At 38.7% G+C, this 24651-nt stretch overlaps 1 protein-coding gene across 1 annotated transcript in view; it reads right to left on the reverse strand.

The window, feature by feature from the left end:
- Positions 1-1661: 1661 nt before the first annotated feature.
- The window catches only part of LAPTM4B (lysosomal protein transmembrane 4 beta), a 127349-nt gene continuing 104359 nt past the window's right edge, over positions 1662-24651 (reverse strand). The window contains exon 7 of the mRNA XM_072603438.1: positions 1662-1895. Coding sequence (XP_072459539.1) covers positions 1746-1895 — 150 coding nt within the window. The 3' untranslated portion in view covers positions 1662-1745. The remainder of the gene's footprint in view (positions 1896-24651) is intronic.

Consider the following 24651-nt stretch of genomic DNA (forward strand, 5'->3'; position numbering starts at 1 on the left):
TTGAATAAGATGATGGTTTTTCTCCCCCACTAAGCTCCCCTTAACACCAAAAAACATTTGCAAATGGTTTTGTAAAACCACAGGACTTGCTAAATATAAACCATCCCAACCAAATTTGTTAATGCTCAAGAAACTCATACGTGCTCTAGATATACTACTGACCTGTCTGCATAACATCATACTGGACTCATAGGGCATTGACCCTTACCCTGCTCATGCCTACCCCATCTACATAGGTATGTACTCTCATTGTCCCCTTGCCCTGTTCTTTCCTACCCTCCTACCTACTTGGCCCATTGTACTTGCATCCAGGAGTTTCCTATTTTTCTGTCCACAGAGCAGGAGTTGCTCATCAGAAATGGTAGAATGAATGAGGCTGTTTGAAGATGCCCCAGAAGACTGTAGAGCCATGAAATCAAGATGGACAGAATTCGGCGTATGTTATAGGAGAACATGGGATTTGGTGGAAGAGGCACAGGGAGCAGGGAATAGATTCTGCTAGTCCTGTCCAAGAGTAATATGATAAGTAAAACCTACAGCTTGAGTGGGGGACTTAGTGTAGAGGAAGACAGAAAATAGCAGTTCTCAAAGCTGAAGCTTCAGTTGCTGTGGTCTGGAAAATCAGAATCAGACTTGAGAGCTAAAGCAATATTAGACACGGAGTTCAACATTCTCTGTCATTTTATATGTAAGAAAATACCCTCAGAGAACACTATAGTGACTCTCTGTCTTCTTCCCTAGGTAACATGGGAAATTTATAAGCTTACTATGTGAAAAACCTACCAGTTCTATTGTATATGTTCATGGGCCTCTTGAAAGAGAGGATCAAGAATTGGGAGGGTGACTTGGAATTCTAAACATGAGGCAAAAGTATCATGCTTGATTTAGCATCTTAAATATGTAACCTTTGTGGAAGTTCAATTTGAGAAGGAACTATGAGTGAGGAAACATATTTCAAATGCTTGGAAGTTTGATGGACCAATGATAGGTGATTGGTCAGCTCCAGTCCCCTTTTGAGTGCACAGGCTGTATTAGGCCAGAAGCTAAAGAATGCCACAGCATCTCATTGTTCTGGGGAGCATTTTTCTGCAGATAATTTCTATTGATGGAATTATAGATTGAGTGATTTTAAAATACACGAGTGACCGTTGCCCAGGATTCAGGGGACATAACTGGAGCATGGATTCAAATCTTCTGTTGACCTCTAAATCATACAAAGGATTGTCCAGAGAATATGATAGCTGATAGCCTATGATAGTTCAAATGGTTATCCTATTCCCCAAATTACTGAGATGATTTGGCAAGCATCAGCCCTTCCAAATTCATCCTACACAACAGAATTGAGAGGGAGGTGAAAACCCTTGTCTGCCCCTAATTTTAACCTGTATATTTTCGAAAGTTAAAGGGCAGAAAGACAGAGGATGCCACTCATCTCTACCAGATTTAGGGATTTCCATGGGTACCAAATGAAACTGTTCCCAGACTCAAGGCCTTGTTTCCCAAATGTTGGATGTAAAAGTCTTGTAAATGAAGCTACTATTGACTTAGCACAAATGCAAAAATTGTACTCCTCAGCACACTTTTAAAATTATGGGTAATGAAATTTTAACATATTAGGGTCTGAAAATTGTAGGAAGTCAGCAACAGACAGACGGGCAATCTCAGAGGGCACATCTCCAAAGGAATGAACTATTGCTCAAATGTCTGAGGAAAGCTGTCTTTCCCAGGGCCATATCACCTTTTGCTTAGGCAGATACATAAGGTGGGGGAGGCTCTTTACTTGCCGCCACACCCCCACTTGCACCAGCACCCACACCTGCCCCAGCCCCTGCCCCTACACCCATTGCGGTTGCTGAGGAGGCTGTAGTGGTGTCATCATAGGGTGGTAACAGCACCTGAGGAGGAAAAAGAAAGAGAGGATAAAGTGAAAAAGCAAAAGCAAATGAAACCCACCTCCAATCGCTGAATTAATTGCAATTATTCCACTGAAGTCATTGAAAAAAAATGTTAGGCTCATTGATCAAGTTCAGTCTTATTAGTCATATCTGATCCAATTCAATTTAGCAAACATCTATTAAATTCCTACTATGTACACGACATTGTTTTAGGTGCTGGGGATACAAAGACAAAGGACAAAGAGAAAAAAAATTTCTGCCCTCAATGAGCTTCTGTTTTTCAGGGTCAACACAAGATAATTGAGGATGAGAACATTAACAACTAGGGAGATTAAGAAAAGATTTCCATGGAGGGGAGCCAAGATGGCAGAGTAACAGTATGGACTTTCTAAAGTACTCTCACCAAGCCCAGTCAAATACCTCTAAAAAAATGGCTCTAAACAAATTCTGGAGCTGCAGAACCCACAGAATGATGGAATGAAGCAAATCTTCAGCCCAAGACAGCCTGGAAGGTCACCTGGAAGTATCTATTGTGCCACACAGGGGGCAGGGTATAGTCCAGTGTGGCCACACCTGCACAGACAGGACCTGAGCAGGCCTTGGGGAGACTGAATCTCTCACACCTGTGGTGGTTTCCAGACTGCGTGACTCCAAAATGCTGAGGATAAATTGGAAGGTCAGTGGGAAAAGCCTGTGGGATCAGTGCAGGAGAGTGGAGTGATCTGGCTCTAGCCCCAGGGCAGCAGAGGAAGTGGAAGAACCTGCAGCAGCCACAGCACCAGCAGGGGCAGCTGCAGTCACTGTTTTTGGAGCTTTAGGCCCACAGATTGTGGGGGGATGAGTGGCTGACAGTACACCCCTCACCTCCACTGGCAGCAGAGAACTGCCTTGACAAAGAGTTCAAAAGTCAAGTAAATGGCTGGGAAAATGAGCAAAAACCAAAAAAGAATCAGACTATAGAATCTTACTTTGGTGACAAGGAAGACCAATGCCTGCAAACAGAAGAAAACAAATCAAAACTCCTCCATCCAAAGCCTCCAAGAAAAATGTGAATTGGTCTCAGGCCATGGAAGAACTCAAAAAGCATTTTGAAAATCAAGTAGGAGAAGCAGAGCAAAAATTGGGAAGAGAAATGAGAGTGATGCAAGAAAATCACGAAAAATGAGTCAAATGCTTGCTAAAGGAGACTCAAAAAATGCTGAAGAAAATAGCTGAAAAAATAGATTAACCCAATGGCAAAAGAGATTCAAAAAGCCAATGAGGAGAAAAGCAGAATTGGTCAGATGGAAAAGGAGATCCAAAAGCTCACTTTAGAAAATAATTCCTTAAAGATTAGAATGGAGCAGATGGAAGCTAATGACTTTATGAAAAATCAAGAAATTATAAAACAAAACCAAAGGAATCAAAAAATAGCAGACAATGTGAAATATCTCACTGGAAAAACAATTGACCTGGAAAATAGATCCAGGAGAGACAATTTAAAAATTGTGGGACTACCTGAAAGCCATGCTCAAAAAAAGAGCCTAGGCACCATCTTCCAAGAAATTATCAAGGAAAACTGCCCTGATATTCTAGAATGAGAGGGTAAAATAAACATTGAAAGAATGCACTGATCACCTCCTGAAAGAGATCCCAAAAGGAAAACTCCTAGGAATGTTGTAGCCAAATTCCAGAGTTCCCAGGTCAAGAAGAAAATTTTGCAGGCAGCCACAGAAAAACAATTTGAGTACTGTGGAAACACAATCAGGCAGCTTCTACATTATGGGATCAAAGGACTTGGAATATGATATTTCAGAAGTCAAAGGAGCTAGAATTAAAACCAAGAATCACCTACCCAGGAAAACTGAGTATAATACTTCAGGGGAAAAATGGTCATTCAATGAAATAGAGGACTTTCAAGCATTCTTGATGAAAAGACCAGAGCTGAATAGAAAATTTGACTTTCAAACACAAGAATCAAGAGAAGCATGAAAAGGTAAACATCAAAGAGAAGTCACAAGGGACTTACTAAAGTTGAACTGTTTACATTCCTAAATGGAAAGACAATATTTGTAACTCTTGAAACTTTTTAGTATCTGGGTAGTTGGTGGGATTACATACATATGGGATCATATCTTTAAAAAAATGAAATACAGGTAATGGGGTATAGAAATCTATCTTGCCCTGTAAGAGAAAAAGAGGAGATAGGGATAAAGGAAGGGAGGGATGTGATAGAATGGAAGGTAGATTAGGGGAAGCGGTAGTCAGAATGCATGGTGTCTTGGGGTGGGAGGAGCGGAGAGATGGGGAGAAAATTTGGAACTCCAAATCTTGTGGAAATGAATGTTGAAAACTAAAAATAAATAAATAAAATTTTTTAAAAAGAAAAGATTTCCAAAAAGGCAACACCTGAGATGAGAAGTCAGTCAAAAAATTATTAAGTGCCTATAGTATGCCAGGATGGGGGCAGCGAAGTGGTACAGTAGATAGAATGACATCCCTGGAGTCAGGAAGACATCTTCCTGAGTTCCAATCTGGCCACACACACTTACTATCTGTGTGACCCTGGACAAATTACTTAATTCTATTTGCCTCAGTTTCTTCATCTGTAAAGTGAGCTGGAGAAGAAAATGGACAACCACTCCAATGTCATTGTCAAGAAAAACCCAAATGGGACCACAAAGAGTCAGATATGACTGAAAAAGGACTGTGCTAAGTTCTGGTAATGCAAAGAAAGGTAAATGACATCTAAAGATTATAAAACATAGAGGTGAGCATTTTAGACAGTACATGGAAGACATAGTACAGGTAACAGCAATTAGGTAAGTTTGATTGAAAGGCAGAGTGAATAAAGGGGAGTGATGAGAGACATTTTGAATTCCAAAGATTAGGAGTGACCTTCTTTTATCTTTTCCTGCTCTTCTCCTTCCATGACCTGTTTCCACATACCTGGAACCAGAGCTGTAATCAGGAATTTTTGTACCAACGTAAAGGGTGGCAGGATAGAGGCTAAGAGAAATTTGCCTGAGCTTCTGCCATCATGGAGAAGAAACATGAAAAGACACTGCAAGGTTTCTAGGTGTTGAAGGACGATATAGAGTAGGCAGAACTGGGGGTCAGAGGTATAGTCCCTTATAGGGAAAAGAATGCCCCAAGATGATGTTACCATGGCTGAGAAGAGAGCCTGGAGGAGAATAGTTCATCTGTAACATGGTGGATGAGGGAAGAAGCGCATCCTGGAACAGTATTCTTAGACACTTCAAATTTCAGGGACCTTGGACGAACGTTGTCCCACCCTAGTTATAGCTTTTCCTAGCCAGCATAAGAGACACTGGTATAATAAAGTATACATTTAACTAAGCAATTTATTCATCTTGCTTAAAGAGGATCTTTGTCCCGTACTGTTTTCAAATTAAAAAAAAATAATAAAGTCATTTTAGCTCTTGTATTTTGTAAATATAATTGGTCTTCCAGAAATTTTTTCAAGAATGTAGTCCACAAAAATAACCCAAGTTGTTTAGGTATACTTCTCTTCATCAGAAAGGGAGTCAATGCCCAACTTCCTGCTTGATATCTCCCTTGTGTCTCCTCACCCTGCACTAGAATTCTCCCATACCAGGAATTTGACTACCATGCAATTTCTCCAACTGGCACTTCCCTGCCTATGACATCTAAGGTGGGTAACCAATAAGATGGACCAGAACCCAGGACCTTACTTTTCCTTACAGAACACCTGCCTCCATCAACTTTCCTGGTCTTTGGTGATACATAGAGTGAAGATGGATTCAGGAGTTCCACCTATGGAATGGCAGAGATCTTGGTGTAAATATAGGAACAATCTCTGGGATGATTTCTACGGGTTTTTTTCACATTCCCTTGCCTGAACATCATTAATACCCAAGGCTTTCTGGTAACATCACTTATTACATATCTTCCTTGCCCTTTGCCATCCTGCTTTGGGGATATTGATCATTACCCTGGTGTGGAGGCCTTGTATGCTGCCTTTATTTTGGAGGTGTCAATAACTTTCCCAGTTAGGAAGATGGATTCTGCCCAAGCGCACTACTTCACTTAAATGCAATTCACTTACAAGTCATGGCATCACCTCCCTGATATCATGGTCCTCTTTGAGCATGAAAGACAAATAACAACAACCTCGCTATTCATATTCCCTTGAGAAGCTTCAATGAAGACACAAGGTCCTCACTTAAGTCAAATGAAAGAGCCAGTTTCTTTCAGCACTGAGCAGCTCCCCTGGTTCTTTAAGGGAAAGATCCTGAGTCCTAGCAAAGGCGTTCAATGATTGCACAGTAAGACAAGGAAGTACAGCTTAGTGGAGGGAAGACCAAACCAGGAATCAGAAGACCAGGGTTTTCATCCTGTCTCTGCCATCATACAAGCCATTTCACTCTGGCCAACTCACAACTTCTGAGGGCCTCAGTTTCCATATTTGGAAAATGATGGGATTGAATCAGAAAACCTAGGTTTTCATCCATATCTGTAAAATGATGGGACTGAACTAGATGATCTTCAAAGTTGCTTCCAATATGAACTTTTATGATTCTAAGAGTCACATGGGTGGGCCTATAGGAGAAAAAGTATAGCCAGAAGCTCCTCAAAGATACAAGACTAAGTTAGGCTAACCTATGGCTTGTGATTTATCCCAAGACCCACTAAGCATGCTATGTAATGACTGGTAGGTGACTGGCTTAGATCAGGGAAGAATAATCAGAAATCTTATAAAAAATCCTCTTGTTTATACTCGAGTTACAAAAAAGGAACTGCTTGTTAGATAGTTTATGACATATTGCCATTTGAAAATATTAATGGTGACTGAGCTTGGTTTTCTTGGTATGAAATGAAAGATCTGTGAAATTCAAATGTGTTAATTAACCTTAGGAATAAAAGATTAAATAAAACAATAATTCATAAATGTTTTTTTCTCCTTTGAATACTAGCCAAGCTTTGAATAGTAAGGGGAAGTATGTCCTGCATCCACAGTTATGTAATAAGAGTTACATCAATATTTATGTTTGTTCCTTTGTGTCCCTAAATATTTTTATTTGAGTATAGACTGTCTGTCCCATTAGAGTAGAAGGCCAGGAACAGGTTTTTAACTTCTTATGTACAACTGTCCCAATTTTCCCTTTTCATAGAACCTAAAATAATCCTTGGGCTGTGTGGTGGCCCAGTGGATAAAGTCCTGGGTCTGGAGTCAGGAAGACTCACCTTCATGAGTTCAAATCCAGTGTCACTTGCTTACTAATTGTGTGACTATAGACAAGTCACATAACCCTGTTTGCCTCAATTTGCTCATCTGTAAAAAGAACTGGAGAAGGAAATGGCAAACTACTCCAGTATTCCCACCAAGAAAGCCTCCAAATGGGGTCATGAAGAGTCATACAAGACTGAAACAACTAAACAACAAGAAAAGAATAACTCTCAGTGTTTACTGACTAATTGAGGTAGTAAAAAGAGAGACATTATCAGGGTTTAGGTGGGAACATAGGTAGAAGAACACTTATGATCAGCTGATTCCCTCCTCCCTAGCCTACCTGAGGAAATTAAAGATGAGGCAAATAAAAGAGACAATAAAGTTTTAATGTGTTCCTGCTTTACTAAGTTGGGAGCTGTCCTTCCCTTGATATAATTAGAGAACAACTAGTTATTGGCAGGTCATGGATGGCCTTTGAAGAGCAGGACATACTCTAGGGAGAGATAATCAGAACAAGATGTAGATATAGTCAGCTGCAGAGGAAAAACCCAACCCTTAAGAGAGGATTCTTCTTTGCCTTTCTCCTGTTGTTTCTACTAAAGGGCAGCAGAGCAGGCAGTCAGGGTGAGATTTCTCCCTCCTCTGCCAAAAATTTATGGCACTTTGCATTGGAACTACTTGCCCATCATGAAACACAATACCTAGAGACAGTCATTTGAGGCAGCTCTGAGAAATGTGACCCTTGATAGCAGAGATGACAGCTAGCTATGGATTCAAGAAACAATGAGCTCTGGAAGTTGGGAGCAGAGCTGTGGAAAGGAAAAGGCCCAGGGAGCCCTGCTGAGTGATCTGGTCAACAGAGATGCTGCGTCCAAGAGGTATCAGAGGGCGGAGACCACAAAAAGACAAATGATAGGGGATGCTGCAGTGCCAGAAGGATGGATTGCTTTGGCCACATGTATTCTCTAAGTGTGTGCTTATGCTTATTCTTCCCACCAAGACTGGGTTCATTTGTGGGAAAAAGTTCTCCAGGTTTAAGGGAAAGTATTTTATAGCTACTGTTCTTATTTATACCATCTCAATAAATGCCTTTGCTTTGAACTAATTATATTTACTGGTTGACTATTAAAGGTAAGAGTACTGGTAGGGGCTTATGATTTGAAGTTTCCTGGGTCTAAGGTGAAAATTGTAAGTCCATATGGAAGGAGGAACACAGAGGAGACACAACAGAGGAAATGAAAAGAGTGGTGGGTCTCAGCCAGAAAAATAATACAAAGCAGCCTCCTAAATCCTCCCTTAGGGTGAGCTAATGATGGCTCCCAACATTAACAAACTACTCACATTTCTATCAAGGTACTCTCTTCACAACAATTTTGTGATAATGGTAGTACAGGTATTGCTTACCCAGCATCCCTCAGCTACTATTCGAATTAGGATTCAAACTCTGGTCCTCTGAGGATTCCACATCTGACACTCTTTGCTTCATGCCCACACAGGAATCCATCTCACAGATTGGAGTTGGTATGGTCAAGTGTAAACAATGGTTTTTGATGTCGCAGAACTTAACTTCAGATCCTGATTTCTATCACTTCCTACTTGTGTGACCATGGACAAACTACCTAAAATTTCCAGCCTTGAGTTTCCTCATCTATAAGACAAAGGGATTGGACATGATCAATAAGGACTCTTCCAGGTCTCTATTTCTAATCCTATGACTCAGAATGTTAGTATTTGTTGTAGTTCAGCTTGTTTTGAGTTGTTTATGACTCTTTGGGGTTTTCTTGACAAAGATATGGCAGTGGTTTGCCATTTCCTTCTCCAGCTCATGAAGAAATGCAGGCAAATTAAGGGTTAAGTGGCTTGTCCAGGGTCATACAACTAGTAAGTGTATTAGGCTGGATCTGAACTCAGGAAGCTGAATTTTCCTGACTCCAGGCCAGGCATTCTATCCACTGTGCCACCCAGTTGTCCCTTATTACTGGAAGAGATATTAAAGAACATAGCCCAATCCCTTCCTCTTGCAGATAAAGAACGAGACCCTGAAAGTTAAAGTGACTGGCCAAAGCCACATAGCTAGTTAGTGGAAGAGCTGGGACAAAAGCCAATGTTTCTCAATCCAATGTTGTTTACAATATCCCATGCTAATCTCTAGCAGGCCCATCCATGGCACTGAATTCACTCTGCATTTCTCCTCAAACTCTCGCAAATGTACTTCCAGGTCAGCCCTAGGAAGATTATAGTTCCTGAATGATACTGCACTCCAAGGAGGACTGATTATTTTTATGGCCTGCCATTTTAATACCTTCTTCCATGTTACTTATATCCTGAAGGATGGCTATGTTTCTGGTTCTATCAGGAATAATACATATGGGTATTAACATCTCTAGGCCTCAGTTCCCTAGGTGACCTCCAAGATCCATTCCAGCTCCATTTAAATAAAGTATAGACTAAATGAAACCATACTTATTACAGAATTGCTGATTCATTTCACTGGCAAGGAGAAATGGTTCTGTCATGGTGTCATCAACTCAACTTGACTTTAGATCTTAATTAACTTTCTGGGACATCCAACTTTATTTGTGCCTGAAGAGTCCAAGCCTCCTCGTAGTGCCAGACATATTTCTAAGACTAATGAATACCATATAAGGCAATAATGTTGTTCCTGGCAATTGTCCTGTATCTGCTAAATTGTAAAGATCTTATCTACGGTACTGCATTTCCTGGACTTTTACTTCTAAAATTTTAGAAACACATAGTTACACATGACCCATAGATACTAGATCTATACCAGCTCATGGTATAGATTCAGGACTGAGTCTATGACCAAAGATGTTACCTTTATTAGAGAGCGGTGAGATGTCCTCAACACCTGTCCCCAGATTTTATTTAAACAAATTTTTAGTCTCCTTTGGTTTTTTTTTTTAACACCACAGTTATTTCCCTATATACTCTATCCTGACTCTTAACTCTCCTCTGTAACTAAGAAAAACAAAGCCCACTTTTACATTGGCATTGGATTCAACATTCTGTACTGACAGAGGATGAAAGTGTGTTTTATCTTCTGTCTTTCAATACCAGAACTAGGCCTTGTATTAAGTCTGAGGTCAGCCACCTTTTAGTGCTGTTTACGTTTATATCACAATTACCATTGTGCATTTTCTTTTTTTTGTTTTTGCTTTCTTCCTTCTATATCAGTTCATATAATTCTCCCTATGTTTTCTGAATTTTATATTTTTTGCTTCTTGAGAGATTCCATTGAATCCATACACTACAAGTTTTGTTAATTAGGAACTCAATTAATTTGGTAATTCCCCAATAAAAGGTATTGATATTACTTCCAGTTTTTTGCTGCCACAAAGAATATTTTGACAGATTTCTGTCTTTGATCTCTTTGGGAATTTTGGATCATATAGTATGGAGAGTTGAGTGACTTTTCTTGCTTATTTACAAATTGTTTGCTGAAATATTTTGATCAGTTATCAGGTCTACAGGTACAGTAGCGTGTCTGTCTAGCTTCCACTAGCCTCTCCAACACTGTTTCCACCTTTTATCTTACCTGATTGCCTTTTTGAAAAGAGTGATAATAGTTGCTTCCTAGACAAGTGATTGACTACATGACCTTCTGCTAAGATCTTGCTTTAATATGGTGTAAAGATGACTTTGGTTCTTGAAGGTCATGCCAGAGGAACACAAACACTTAGTTGTTTGTCCTTCATGCTTGAAGAGGACCATAATGGTGTAATGATATCAGGGTCAATGTACAGTGCGTATGGCTGTGGTTGATCATACCAATACAATCTTGGAAGGCTCTGCCACAAGTCAGGCTCAAATAGTCTGCAAGATCATTTGGGAGGGAGATGTGTCTAAATTTGCATATCTATAAAGAGAGCCTTCCCCACCCATTAATAGGCCTCAGGTGGAGCCCACTGAGGGAAGCTTGATTAGGGGAGGTTTGTTTTGTAGGAAGACTCACACCTTTTGTTAATATTCTAATGAGGCACCAGGGTTGTGATGCCCTGTGGCTCTGAAAAGTGTATATATACTCTGAGATAAGGTTTTGCTTTGGGGCTAACTCTTTGGAAAAAGGTTCATGTGCCAGATGAGACTCTGGGTAGCCTGAGGAGCCCCCTCCCCCTTTGAAAACCCAGATGTTGGTGCTTCTTTGTCTGGTAACTATCTATGTATGTAATGGTCAGACAGTTAGATCTGTCTGTTGATCTGTGATGTATGTGTTGCTTATGATCAGACAGTTAGAAGCCCTGTCTGTTGGTCTTTATTTCTCTGCTTGCATTTTATCTGTTGGTATATGTGATTAAAGATTGTTGATCCCTCAAAAATTGCTTTCCTTTTAGAAAAGCAGATCTAAGAACCTGTGCTAACAGGTCATCCTGGGTATGCTAGGGTGCTTGCTGCTTCAGCATAGTAGCCAGAGGGCTAGCCTCAAACATGAAGCCAGGAAGGCCTGGGGTCAAGTCCTATTGGCATGTACTATGTGAGCCTGGACAGGTATTGACTGATTGGCAACTCTCTAAGTTTTACAAAAAGTATCTATTTGAACCTTACTCTTGCATTTCTCTTGGAAGCTACTAGAACAAATGTTTGGTAGATACCACATGAAGAAGGCTTTGCATATAGGCCCAGTGATAGGCTGCAGTCTGTTTTCTCATGATCACCTTAACAAAGTTCATAGAGTCTTATCATCAGGTCAGTCCCAGAGATTTAAATTTTCAGTCATAGCAACTTTCAAAGAGAGTCTACCAAGCTTGTAGAATATTGGTGGACTTATGACTAAAAAAAATGGATGATCGAAGTACTGAAATAAGATGATGAAAAGTATTTTCAGAGTACAAAAGGGTAATTTAACAGTTGTTCCTCAGCAGTAGCCCTGTTTGCCTATTTCTTCATCTGTAAAATGAGCTAGAGAAGGAAATGGCAAACCACTCCAGTACCTTTGTCAAGAAGGTCCCAAATGGGGTCACAAAGATTCAGATATAATTAAAAAAAGCTATGTTCCAGGAGCTGTACCAGGTGCTTCAAAAACAAATGAATAACTCTTGCCCTGAAGGATCTTATTAAATTCATGACCTCTAAACTTTTTTCCACAACTTAGACTATAATGCTATGAACTATTCAAGCCCCGGAATCTTTCTCTTTATAGGGGAGATAGCAAATCTTTTGACATTAGAAATACCTGCAAGTTCTGACTGGGTAAGGGAAAAAAGAAATGTGATTTCCTAAATATATGTTCTACTGGGTTTCTGCACCAGCTTAAGGTGAGCCCCTGGTGAGACAGGAGGCACTCCTTTTCTGCTCTCTCTGTATCCCGCATATAGAATTAGAGAAGTAGATGTGACGATTGCTCATTACTGAGAATTCTGGTACTGTCGCACCAGAACTACCATACTGGAACTGATGGAGTTTGAATGGTATGTTCCAGAGATTCATTATGAGACTTACAGAACCATATCTACATGTACGTTCAGAGTACACATCCTAAAATACCGTGAAACTTTAAAACAAGAGTGAAACTACCCCAGAAAATGGCAGACTTGTGGAGAATACATCTCCCTCAAATGCCTCTTGCCAAATGTTCAGTGAGAGTTGGACACATAAATCTCATTTTAAAAATCACACTGCTACAAATTTGCATTGTAAAAATAAACTGCAGAAGTGAGTTTAGCAATTTGGAACTGTTTCTTGTCGTTTAACAAACTTTAATTTAAAATCAACAGTTGCAACATTCAGATGGTGTGTTCTCTCCGAAATGTTCAATTATGTTTTAGCTTTTGTTTAAAAGTCAGGATGACTGAATTTTCAAAAAGATAAAGTCTCTGAAACTCTCATTATATTTCATGAATCTAATTCTGATGTAAATGCTATGTATTATCATCTGGGTATATTGAAAAGAAATGTTGAATAAGAATCCAAAGAGATGGGCTGTAGCGTAGGCTTGCCACTAACTGGCTGTACGATTTTGAGCAAATCACTTCATTTATTCGGACCTCAATTTCCTCATCTGTAAAATGGGGATGTTGGGCTATATAATTACTAAGATCCTGTCCTGCTCTACAGGATCATGTGATCATAGTTAGAGCCTAACATACTTTTTGATGTTGTCTAACTCAACCCCCTTCATATCAGGCTACATGTACTGTGAATCAAGTGTTGGATCTAGAATTAATTAAAATCTGAGTTCACATCCTGCCTCAGATACCTGTCAGCTGAGTGATTGTACCCCATCCACTAAATTTATCTCAGCCTCAGTTACTTCATTCATAAATATAAAACAAAACCCCCAAAGGATTTTGAGGTATAACTTACATAATATAGGTAAAGCACTCTGTCAGCCTTAAAATGCTAAATATTAACTGTTGTTATATTACAAATAAGGAAACTGAGGCCCAGAGGGAAAGTTGCCTAAGATCATATAGGTAGTAAAAGTGACAGTATGATTTTAACTTTGGAGTCCTTTGACTCCAAAATCTTGTGGTCTTATAGGAACACCCCCCCACCACTCCCACCGGCCACATATACATGGAACCCAAAAGTCAGTGAAGTTTTAAGTTTTAATACCTTTAATACTATTACTACTACAAGAAGTGGTAGTTTTAGTAGCTTAAATCTGCACGTTTGCACACACACACACGTATATATTTGTGTGCACATTTCATTCATACAATTTCCCCCACGCAATTAGATTACTTTTTTACTCTTTAAAAAATAATATTTTATTTTTTCCCAATTATATGAGAAGTCAAATTCTTGGGTGAATGCCATAAATATCTACCCGAATGGTGCTGTTAGTCATTGCTGAGGGAGTTTTGGCAAGTGGTTCTCCTAATCTGTATTTGTTGATATTCTCTAAATAACAAAAGATCTGCGATGGTCCCTATCTCATATGAAAAGGAGGAACAGAAAGGAGAAAAGTTCAATCAGTGTGGTTGGAAATGTGAGGCATGAACTGTGACATCATCTGAGAATATACATTTCAAAAATAAAATATGGAAAATGTAAGTTTTGTTATACAATGTGTGATGTAGAATACTAAATCATGCCAAAAGAATAAGTGAGAAAATCATTCAGAGCACTTTAGAAGTTAACATCTACTGAAATCTTAGGTGTTAACATTACCACAAAGTAGTAATGTAAACAAAGCAGACAAAGAGTAATTAAAAAAAAAAAATAACATCCATGTGGATGCAGTGCAGGTCAACTATTTACAGCCAGAATTTCTGCAGAACAGAAAGATTTTCCAGCCCTACCCATGTCAGTTAGTCAATCAGTAAACACTTATTAAACATCTACTATGTGTTTGGTACTCTGCAAAACACTGAGAAAAGGAAAAAAGGCAAAAAAAAAAAAAAGTCTCTTCTCTCAAGGAGTTCACAGCCTAATAGAGGAGAAACTTGCAAACAACTATATACAGACAAGCTACATGTAGGATAAAGTGCAAATAATCAACAGGGGACAGGCACCAAAACCAAACAATATTCCATATGCTCAGATTTCAGCACACAGAAAAACCTTTCATCAGATAGAGTTATCCCAAAGTGGAAAAAGGTTGCCTCACTAGAGGGCTTTTGTGGATGATCATGTATTGAGTACGAAATGGAAGAGATTTTTGTTCAGGGATTGGCTGGAATAGGTGACTACTGAGATCCCTCATAACTGGTATTTTGTGGGGGAAAAATAAGTCCTTGGACAGTCGATCAGTCAATAAAAATTTATTAAACACATACTGTGTTCCAGGCATTGTGCTAAATGCTACAAAGAAAGATAAAAAAATAGTACTTGCCTTTGAGGGGCTCACAATTTAATGGGGGAAGACAACACATAAAAAGATGATAAAAAAGGGAAAGAGAGGAATGGAGAAGTCCTATAGCCAAGTGGGAGATGATGAGGTGACTGCCCTGGACCTCTTCCTTAAATGGAATGTTTAGAAGGAACTTTTTGATGTCTGCCATCTCTAGTCAAAGGGAGAGAGGGACCCCAGAGGCAAGGGGTACCGAGGAAGTGTGAATTCCAAAGTTCAAGTGATCCTTTAGAAAAATGACTTTTTTGGGGATAATGATGAAATCTAGGAGAGCCAGAAAATCACCCAGAAGGTTCTGTGCTTGACGGTTAAGTCACTTGCAAGTAGTTGTGGCTATACCTCTTATCCAGGACAAAAGGCACTTATTTACTCATGATGAAGGAAGGCATCTGCCCAAAGATCCCCCTCCTAGGAAAACTTTTTATATTCAAAGTCATCTGGCCTGAGAGAAGCTCATTGGGTATAATCTGCCAGGTCTCTATCTTCTTTCTCTCTAACCTCTCTTAGTCAGAGGAAATTCCTTCAGCTTATTCCTTCAAGTGGGTGTCAGAGGAAATACTAGTTGACAGCAGAAAAGCAAAGGAACGGTTGTGTTTAGAGAATCTGAGCAGGAGACAGAAATACGTTCTCCAAAGAGGATTCTGTCTTCAGACCACACACAGCCCTGCATTCCCTCAGGGCACTATGGCGGTGAGTGGTTCATAGTCACAGAATGTTAAAGTCTCAATACTGACCATTCCAAGCCATTCATGAAAGGAATATCCACCACAGCCTATCTGACAAACGGTCATCAAACCTCTGCTGACCTCCAATGAGGGGGAGTGAACCAAGGCAGCCCATTCTATCTTTGGACAGTTCCAAATGTTAGGAAGTTTCTCCTGACTTAAAGCCTAAATTTGTCTCTTTTCAAATTCTACCAGTTGAATGACCCTCTAAGATCATTCAATTAATCAGTTGTTAATCCTCAAGGTGGCCCTCCAGGGCAGAACATAACACACCAGATGTGATCTGACTTGGGGCAGAGTAGAGAAGGACTATTATTTACCTTCTTGTTCCTGTTCTGTCCCTATCCCTATTCCTATTCATTGAGAGGTGGTAGGAGGAGACAGAGTGTACATGGTACATGTTGTTTTGCCCCTGTAGAATATAAGTTCCCTGAAGGCAGGCACTATTCATTTTTGGTTTTACATCTCTGGAATCTTCATAGCAGGTGTCTGATAAATGACTAACGAATTCAGTTGAATAGAAGCACAATACAAAGAGTTTCAGGGCTGGAAGGGACATCATAGATTTATTCATTGGTTCAAATTGCATGACTTAAGCATGCTATATAAAAACCACTATTGTTCAGTGTTGGGGGATAAAAAATAAAGATCTCATCTTTTCCCTTCAGAAGCTTACAATTCAATGGGGAGTAATAAAACATGTATATAGTTAAATAAAATGTGATTTAGAATATAAACGTTTAAGAGGAATGCAAATCGAAGTCTTTGTTTTTTATGTTAATATTTTTAGTTTCTTCAAGTCATTTTTAATGGCATGATCTTGAGGCCCTTTGTCAATCCTGCTGGTCTCCTTCAGATAATTCCTCACCAAGAGCTAGATGTTATACCCTATTTTTTAATCTAATTTTTTTAAATGAACAAAATCAATTTTCTTTTCCTCCCACTCCAACCACAATAAAAAAACAAACAAACAAATACTCATGTAACAAATATGAACAGTCAAACAAAACAAATTCCTGAAAAGGCAATGTCCAAAAACTTTATGTACCATTCTGCACCCAAAGGCTAACACCTCTCTGTTAGGAAGTGTAGCACACTTCGCTTTTGATCCTCTGAAATCATAGTTGGTTATTGTATAGGTGAGATGGACACAATATTCCAAATGGAATCACACTATGAATAACAACAGTGTTATCATCTTCCTAGTCCTAGACACTGTGCCTGTCTTAAACCAGTCCAAGATTGCATAAGCTTTTTTGGCTGCCTCATCAGATGGTTCCTCCATTAAGTCCTACTCCAAGGCCTCATCGTGGGTTGGAAGCAATTTTGGATTCTTAAAGGTTATGCCAATGGAGCACTCGTTCTGGCAGATTCTATCATGTTGGAAAAGCTTCAGTGATGGTCCCAGAAACATTCAATGTCTGCTTTCTACCAACCAGTCAAGCTAAGTATAGAGAGGCTTATCACTAGTACATTGGTCACTTTGGTGACTCATTCTTTGACCAGGGTAACCCAGGAAACAAAACTCTCAATAATATGACCCTGGGTCCTGTGAGGCCCTCTTCTATTTCTGCACCAATGATGGATAAGTGGTTGAAAATGGAACAAAGACAACTAAGAATTACAGTTTTTTTTAACCAACTAATAATATTCACTTAGCTATTAGTACACTAAATGTGGCATTCTTGCCCATTCACTACTTATGAAACTAAATCACATTAATCTCATTGTAAATGAAACCAGAAAACAAGGAAATTGCTAGGAAATGGAAGCATGGCTCACATCTTCTTCCAGGAGAAGTAAATAAAGAAGCTGATAGAGTTCACTTAATTATATATCAAAAGGCAACAAGAAACACCATTACATGGGACATACAATGATTAATAATTCATCAATCAATTAGTATTTATTAAGCAACTACTATGTCCATGGTGCAGCACTAGGAAAACAATGCACTGTTTTACATTGCAGAGCTGGAGCAAGAGCTGTCATGCTTCAGCAGAACTCCAAAAAAGCAGCGGTAGTAATCAGACCTTAGACAAGGCAACAGCAAAAATAGACTTGATTAAGAGAGACAAACAGAAAAATAAAAATACATTATGATGGAAGGTACTATAGACAATTAATATCAATACTTAACAGATATGTTTCAAATGACTTTGAATCTAAATACTTAAAGGAAAAGTTAAAAAGATTTACAGAGAGATATAGTAAAACTATTGTAATAGGGGGCATCAAGTTATTCCCTTTCAGATCTGGACAAATCTAACCAAAAAACAAATTAGAAAGGAGTTAAAAATGGGAAAAGAATTCAAAAAATGTAAATACGACAGATTGTTGGAAACTATAAAATGGCAACAGAAAGGAATATACCTATTACTTATATGTGTGTATATATAATATATATTACACGTAGTACATCCATAAAAATTGTCCATGTATTAGGATATTAAAAAACCTCACTAATAATTCAGAAAAACAGAAATATTAAAAATATTACACACATCCTTTATGGAGTACAATGTGACATAATATATTTAATAAAGGACCATTGAGAAAAGATTTAAATTACAATTAATTGGAAGCCAAATATCTTAATCCTAAAGAATTAAGGTGTCAAAGAACAAATCATAGAGAGAATAAATAATTTCACTAAATATAACAGCAACAAACTAGTAATAGCATATGAAAAAATGTTTCAAGTCATAGATACGAAAAAATACACACCAAAACAACCCTGAAACCTCATCTCACACCTAGAAAATTTACAAAAAGGATAAAAGATGGAAACAGTGTTGAAGAAGTCATAGAAAGAATGCACTGTTAATGGAACTATAAATCAGTACAGAAATTTTGGAAAAATTTGGAATTATGCTATGCCCCCCATTCATTAAACTGTGCATACCCTTTGTCTCAGGAATATCTCGATTAGGCATATACATCAAAGAGAACAAAGAAAAAGGAAAAGGACCCATATGTATAAAGCATTATTGTAGTTCTCTTTGGCAGCAGTAAAGAAATGGAAAATAAGGAGGAACAGCTGAAGAAATTATGGTATATAAATGCAATCAGATACTGTAACACAAAAGAAATGATGAAAGTGATACTTTGAGTATCAAATTCCCAGATTGTCCATATACAAAAAAAGTTTAATAAGAATTTTACTTTTCTTCATTTTTCTCTTAAATTGGGGATGAGAAGAGAATATAAATGATTGTTAATTTTAAAATAAAATGAAAGATTGTTAAAAGACTGTCATGAAAAATCCCTGTAGTAGCAAAAGATGATGCACTGCCTTTTTCAACCCCTCTGAATTCTAATGCCATCCCTCTTTTAACTAATTGCTCCTTTTTCCTTTATATTGCTGGTTTGTAGGTATGTGTTAGCTTGTCTCCCTCATTAGACTGTACCTTCCTTGAGGGCAGATTCTGTCTTTAGCCTCTTTTTATCTCTCCAGTGCTTTGTGTAGTGCCTAACCCATAACAGGTGCTTAATAAATGTTTAATGACTGACTGACTAGCTGATTGTATGGCCAGAGCAAGGGCTATCAGAAGCGCTCTTCTGTTTCATTCTAAAAAAAAAAGAACTAGAAGCAATGGGTGGAATTTATAAAGAGGCGAATTTAGATTTGATGTAAGAAAAAGATCTTAAAAATTAGAACTTTCCCAAAGTGCAATAGCTTATCTTAGGAGATAGTAGGTTCCTCCTCACTGGAGATGTTCAAACAGACATTGGATGAATGTCTGTTCGGTGCACTGTAGTAGGGATTTCTTTCAGACATGGATTGGACTAGATATCTCTTCTTGGATGAGATTCCATCTTATTCTCCAATGCTGTTATTTTATGATAATCTGCATGCTCTGTTAGCATACATTCAACATTAGGCAAAGGGGAGTAAGGCCCTAGCAAAGGAGAACACCTTGTGACAAAAATATTGGAGAATATTGATGTGAACCACATATAATGAGTAAGCATGCATGCGTTGTGATGTACATTGTTGGAAGAAATATCTGAATAGATGAGATCACAGATCCCTGAAAAACTGGGAATATCACTCTGTTAATTCATATTAAGCTTACAGCCCAATTATTGTGTTTTTAATATGACTTGTTATCTATCTCCCCTATCTCAAACAGTTGCATATTTGAACTTTAAATATTTGTCTCTACTAAATTTCATTTAACTAGAGTTAGCCAAAACATTTTAACCTACTGAGTGAGGTTTTTGTAGGGGTCATCTCTGTCATCCAGTGTATTAGTTGTTGCCCCCAGTTGTATACCATCTGCAGATTTGAAAAGCAGGGTATCTATGATTTTATCCAATTAACATGGAAAGCTTTATGTGAACTGATGCAGAGTGAGGTAAGCAGAGCCAGGAAAAACAAAATATGCAATGATAATAACAACGTAAAGAATAGCCAGCAAGTGTTGCAAAATTATAAGAACCAATATGGCACCATGGCAGAGATATGAGCGGACACCTCTCCCCACTCTTTTTGGCACAGGTGGGAAGATCATGGGTGTGAAGCATTGCATATATTTTCAGCTTTTTTTAGTGTATTGATCTGGTTTACTAATTGCTTTTGCTCTTTCTTTTTTTCTTTAAAAACTAGTCTCTGTTATATGGGATGACTCTCTGGGAGGGAGAAGAGGGAGAGAAACTGGGAACAAATGTAGGCAACGTAAAAAACCAAAGATATCACTAAAATTTTACTTTAAAAACTTGATTTTGCCATTACTCTTGTATTCCTCTCAGTCTTTGCTGGCATTTAAGAAACTTGGTCCCTAAAGCTACTTAAGAGGGCTGAAGCTTTGTTGGGAAAAGCATGTTGGCACATGCCTGCTCTTCTTCTTACAGAAACATGGCACACCTTGCCTTCAGTCTAGTAGTTCACATGTGGAAACCAAAATACCTTGAAACAAACCCAACTTTATTTTACAAAGAGACTTCTCTGCGTCCATGCTGTTCAAGACTAACTGACATTACTACATCAAGGGCTTATCCCCTGCCTGCCCCATTAAGACCTCTACCAGTTTTGGGATGGTTCTGGACTGATGTCAGTCTTTCAAATCTTAGATGGTTCTAGATGTAGACTCTCAGGAAACATGGGCCCTATTGATCAACAGTACTGATTAGCGTATGGATGAAAAGCTGCTCACAGTATTCCCCTGTTTGGGCTTTTACAGTTTGGAATGATGATAATACATCAAAGTGGGAGCTGAGAGTCTCCAGTGTGTCACATTCCTCTTAGATTTTAAATCTTTCCTCTCTCCATTATTAGAACTTGCAGGAGGGCCCAGAACTTATAATTAAGTCAAGGATAGATCTGGAAGGATGTTCAGATTGTCCTGTGTAGCACTGTTAAAAACTCTTACTAGAGAAGAGTTCTTATACCTGATGTTAAACGAAAGCTTACGGTTGAAAGACTGGATGGATAAATGAATGAATGAAAAAATAATTTATTAAGTATGTACTATGTGTCAGGTACCATGCTATCTTCTGGAGATGCAAACACAAACAAGCAAGAGAGTTCCTGCCCTCAAGGAGCTTACATTCTAATAGGGAGAAACAATTCATATAGAAGAGTAGTGATTAGGGAGGGGAGCATTTTTGTCTGAAAATACATAGAGAAAGTGAATGGGATAATAACTCAGTCCACTGACATGTCCTTTACAGAAGCAATGGTAGTACTGATTTGATTAAGGTTCTTAGAAAAAGTGAGGAAGAAAGAAATGGCTAAGAAATAAGGCCATAAGGGTCCATGAAATTCAGGGCTGAATATCTTAGCTCAGGTCTGGTCTCTGTAGAGTCAATCTGCTCGGTGGGGCAGCAGCAACCTGGTAGGAAATGATGGGGATGTAGAAGAGGAAGCCTGGACCCAGGGATTTGCTGCCAAGGATAAACACAAGAATACTCACAGGCTTCAAGGACCTGATATGCCTACCACCAACCCTTCTGTGACTTTGTAAAATGGGATTCCAGAGTTGCACTGACCAAAAAAGTTTGTCCTCCTTTAATAGTCGCTAGAGAGCTGGTCTAAGAATCAATAAGACTCTTCTTTTCCCCCGAAAAAATTATAGTTTTGAGAAGGGTAGCTTAGTGAAGGATATGACCCACAAAGGATGACTGATTGATTTAGAGCTCTAAGGACCTTAGACCTGACTGGAGCTAGGCTGGTCTTCAGACACCAGGCACTCTCTTTCTCTGGCCAACCTCTTCCTCAACACCTTTTCTATTGGTAAGTCCTGACAGAAATCATGTTCTCCTAGCATAGCTTTGAAGGACTCAGGGTCAACTTCATTTTAGGATCAGACAAGAAAGAAGAACTTTAGTGACAAAAGTGCAAGAACTGGGATCAATAAAACCCTCTTCCTAACTCCTCCTCCCAAAAAGATGATCTCTTAGAAGGATGAGACTTTGAAAATGTTCTGTTTTTTGGACTGGACCCGAAACCCAGGGGTTCCCCATGAGGAACTCCCTCTACCAATGCAGCTGAACATTTTCTCTACAACATAAAATCTCAAAGAATTTCCTGGGGCTCTGAGAGGTTATGTGAGTTGCTCAGGGCCATGTAGGCAGGGCTTAAACCCAGATCTTTCTAAGTCTGAAGCAGCTCTCTCTCTCAACCATTCTGCCTCTCTTTTCAAAGTACTAAGTCTGATCAATTCTAACATATAGCCCATAAGAATAAGACGAAGACTTCTAAGAATAAGCCTTGGTCAGATGACCTGTAACTCTGTATGTGGAGATCAGAGACTATGGCCAAAGTAGCTTTATAAACCGGAAGTTGAGTGACAAAGAGACAAGAGTATTCTGGTTCTTTTCAAGAGAATTTTTTCTGCCTGCAGCAGAGTAGCTGAAACTGCTCTTGAATACCCTCTTCTACCGCTCCCCCTCTGTCTCTTCCTTCCACCAAGTCTTTCCCCTCCCCCTAGAATATTCCCCTTTGCTCCCCAGGTCTTTGATTGATTATCCTCCCTCCTATCTAAACTGATCAAGTTGTTCCAGGCTCAACACACACAACTGTTTTGCCCAATTTTCCCATGCTTCCTAAAACCTTAGCTTGGAGCAGGGAAGAGGACAGTTTCAGCTTGTTTCCACTTTATGGCACATCTGGGAGCAATAGGAAAGGGCAGAATAAGAAAAAAATTATTATAGTTTCTTTATTGTTTTCATCCACTTGAATCTCTCCTTACAGACATATTCTCATGTAGTATGAGTAGCAGCATTTGCAAAAGACTTGATACATATATGTTACATTTTGCATCTTTGGCTGAACAGAGTACTTGTATCTTCAAACTGAACCCCAAATCCCGTTAAAAATCTTAAAAGTTACAACAGTAAAAGGAATGGAATCAGCTACACATTGCACAATCCTGTTGCTCTGCCTGTGTGTTAGAGAGGGGCAGGACTATTACACACTGGGAGAAAGAGCAAGGACTCAATCCATCACCAGGTCTCGAAATGTTAAGTTTGTATTAACCAAATAAGAGAGTTATGGAACATGAGTTATTTCCTGGTGAAGAGGAACATCTGTATTCTTTTCTTCACAGAGTAAAAGGTTCCAAGAATGAGTCATTTGCTATGTATGAATGCTGAGCGCACCTAATGAATGTGTTTAAGAAGAGGCTTGTAGAAATGTAAAACAGATAAAAGGACATCTTTAGGCAACCAACAGAGAGAAAATAATAAGATATTTAAGAGTTTCCTTCAACTCAGTGATTTCTAATTCCCTATCAAGGACACTGCTTGATTTAATGACTAGGTATCATGAGCATTAAAAATCATAGTTTAAATGCGTACAGAGATTTATGAAGGTTTTAATCAGGGAAGCATCAGTTCTATGTCAATAGCTCTACCAGGCAGAAAATAAAGATAAAACCAGGATCTATGGTATACCTCAATTTATGTGGTAGATTCACTTTCTGAAAAGTAATGCTTTTCCTTGTCTCCTTTTGGTGGAGAGATGAAGGACTATGGGGCGGAATGTTGCCTGTACCCTTAGATACAATCACTGTGTTGCTGGTTTTGCTAAACGGCTTTTCTTTGTTATAATGGAGGGAAGGCTCACTTGAGAATGGGGAATGCATATGCATGAGGAAATAACCATGACATAAAAAATTAAAATCATCAATAAAATTTATTCTTTTCAAAGGGATTCTTTTTGGACCTTTGGCCAAAACTCTAAATTGACTCAAAAAGGTGTATAGATATAAAATTTGGTGAACAGAGTAATGGATTTGGGGTCAAAGAACTGTGGGGTTCAAATTCTGGCTCTACCAGTTAACGACCTAGGTGACTGTCAATAAATCACTTAACTTCTCTGAGTTTGTTTCCTTGCTTGTAAAATTAAGAGGCTGGACTAGATGATCTCAAAGGGCTCTTTCAACTCTAAATTTATGATGACAAAAGCTCTACGATATACTAACCAGGAGTGAACATTCTGTAGTGTTTTTAAGCCATCTGTTATGAATTCACATTTGGAATATCAGGTTTTCTTTTAATAGGACACACACATGAAGATATTTCTACTTATTCTGGGTAAGTAATCTCTAGGTTATTCTAAACTGTATTTTTAAAACTTAAAAATATCATAAATGTTTATGTAGAAAAATGAGAGGGGCGTAATTACTTTAACATTTTAAGGAGCAGTGTGGATACTCCTTTTAGATATATCATTTCAAGCAACATTTATTAAGCACTGTGATGAGTTCAGTGCCTGGGTCACAGTCTTCCTCTCCTCCCCACCCCCACTCCTGTTTTCATACCTGGAGACTTCAGTGTAAACACTGATATTGTCTCAAATATGTTGACTTCCCAAGTGCTCACTCTACTCAGCTCACATGAAACACTTCTCTCTTCCACCTCAGCTACACACAGCTATGATCAAACTGTTGCTCTTGTCCTCTTCTACAAGTATTCTAATTTCCTGTTCATGAATCTGAAATCCCTTTGTCTTATCATTTCATTATTTCCAGAGTTTCCTTATGCTTTACGACCTCGGACCCTGTTCTTCATTGTCAC

This window comes from Notamacropus eugenii, chromosome 4 (genome assembly GCF_028372415.1).
Source record: "Notamacropus eugenii isolate mMacEug1 chromosome 4, mMacEug1.pri_v2, whole genome shotgun sequence".
NCBI classification, from domain to species: Eukaryota; Metazoa; Chordata; class Mammalia; order Diprotodontia; family Macropodidae; genus Notamacropus; species Notamacropus eugenii.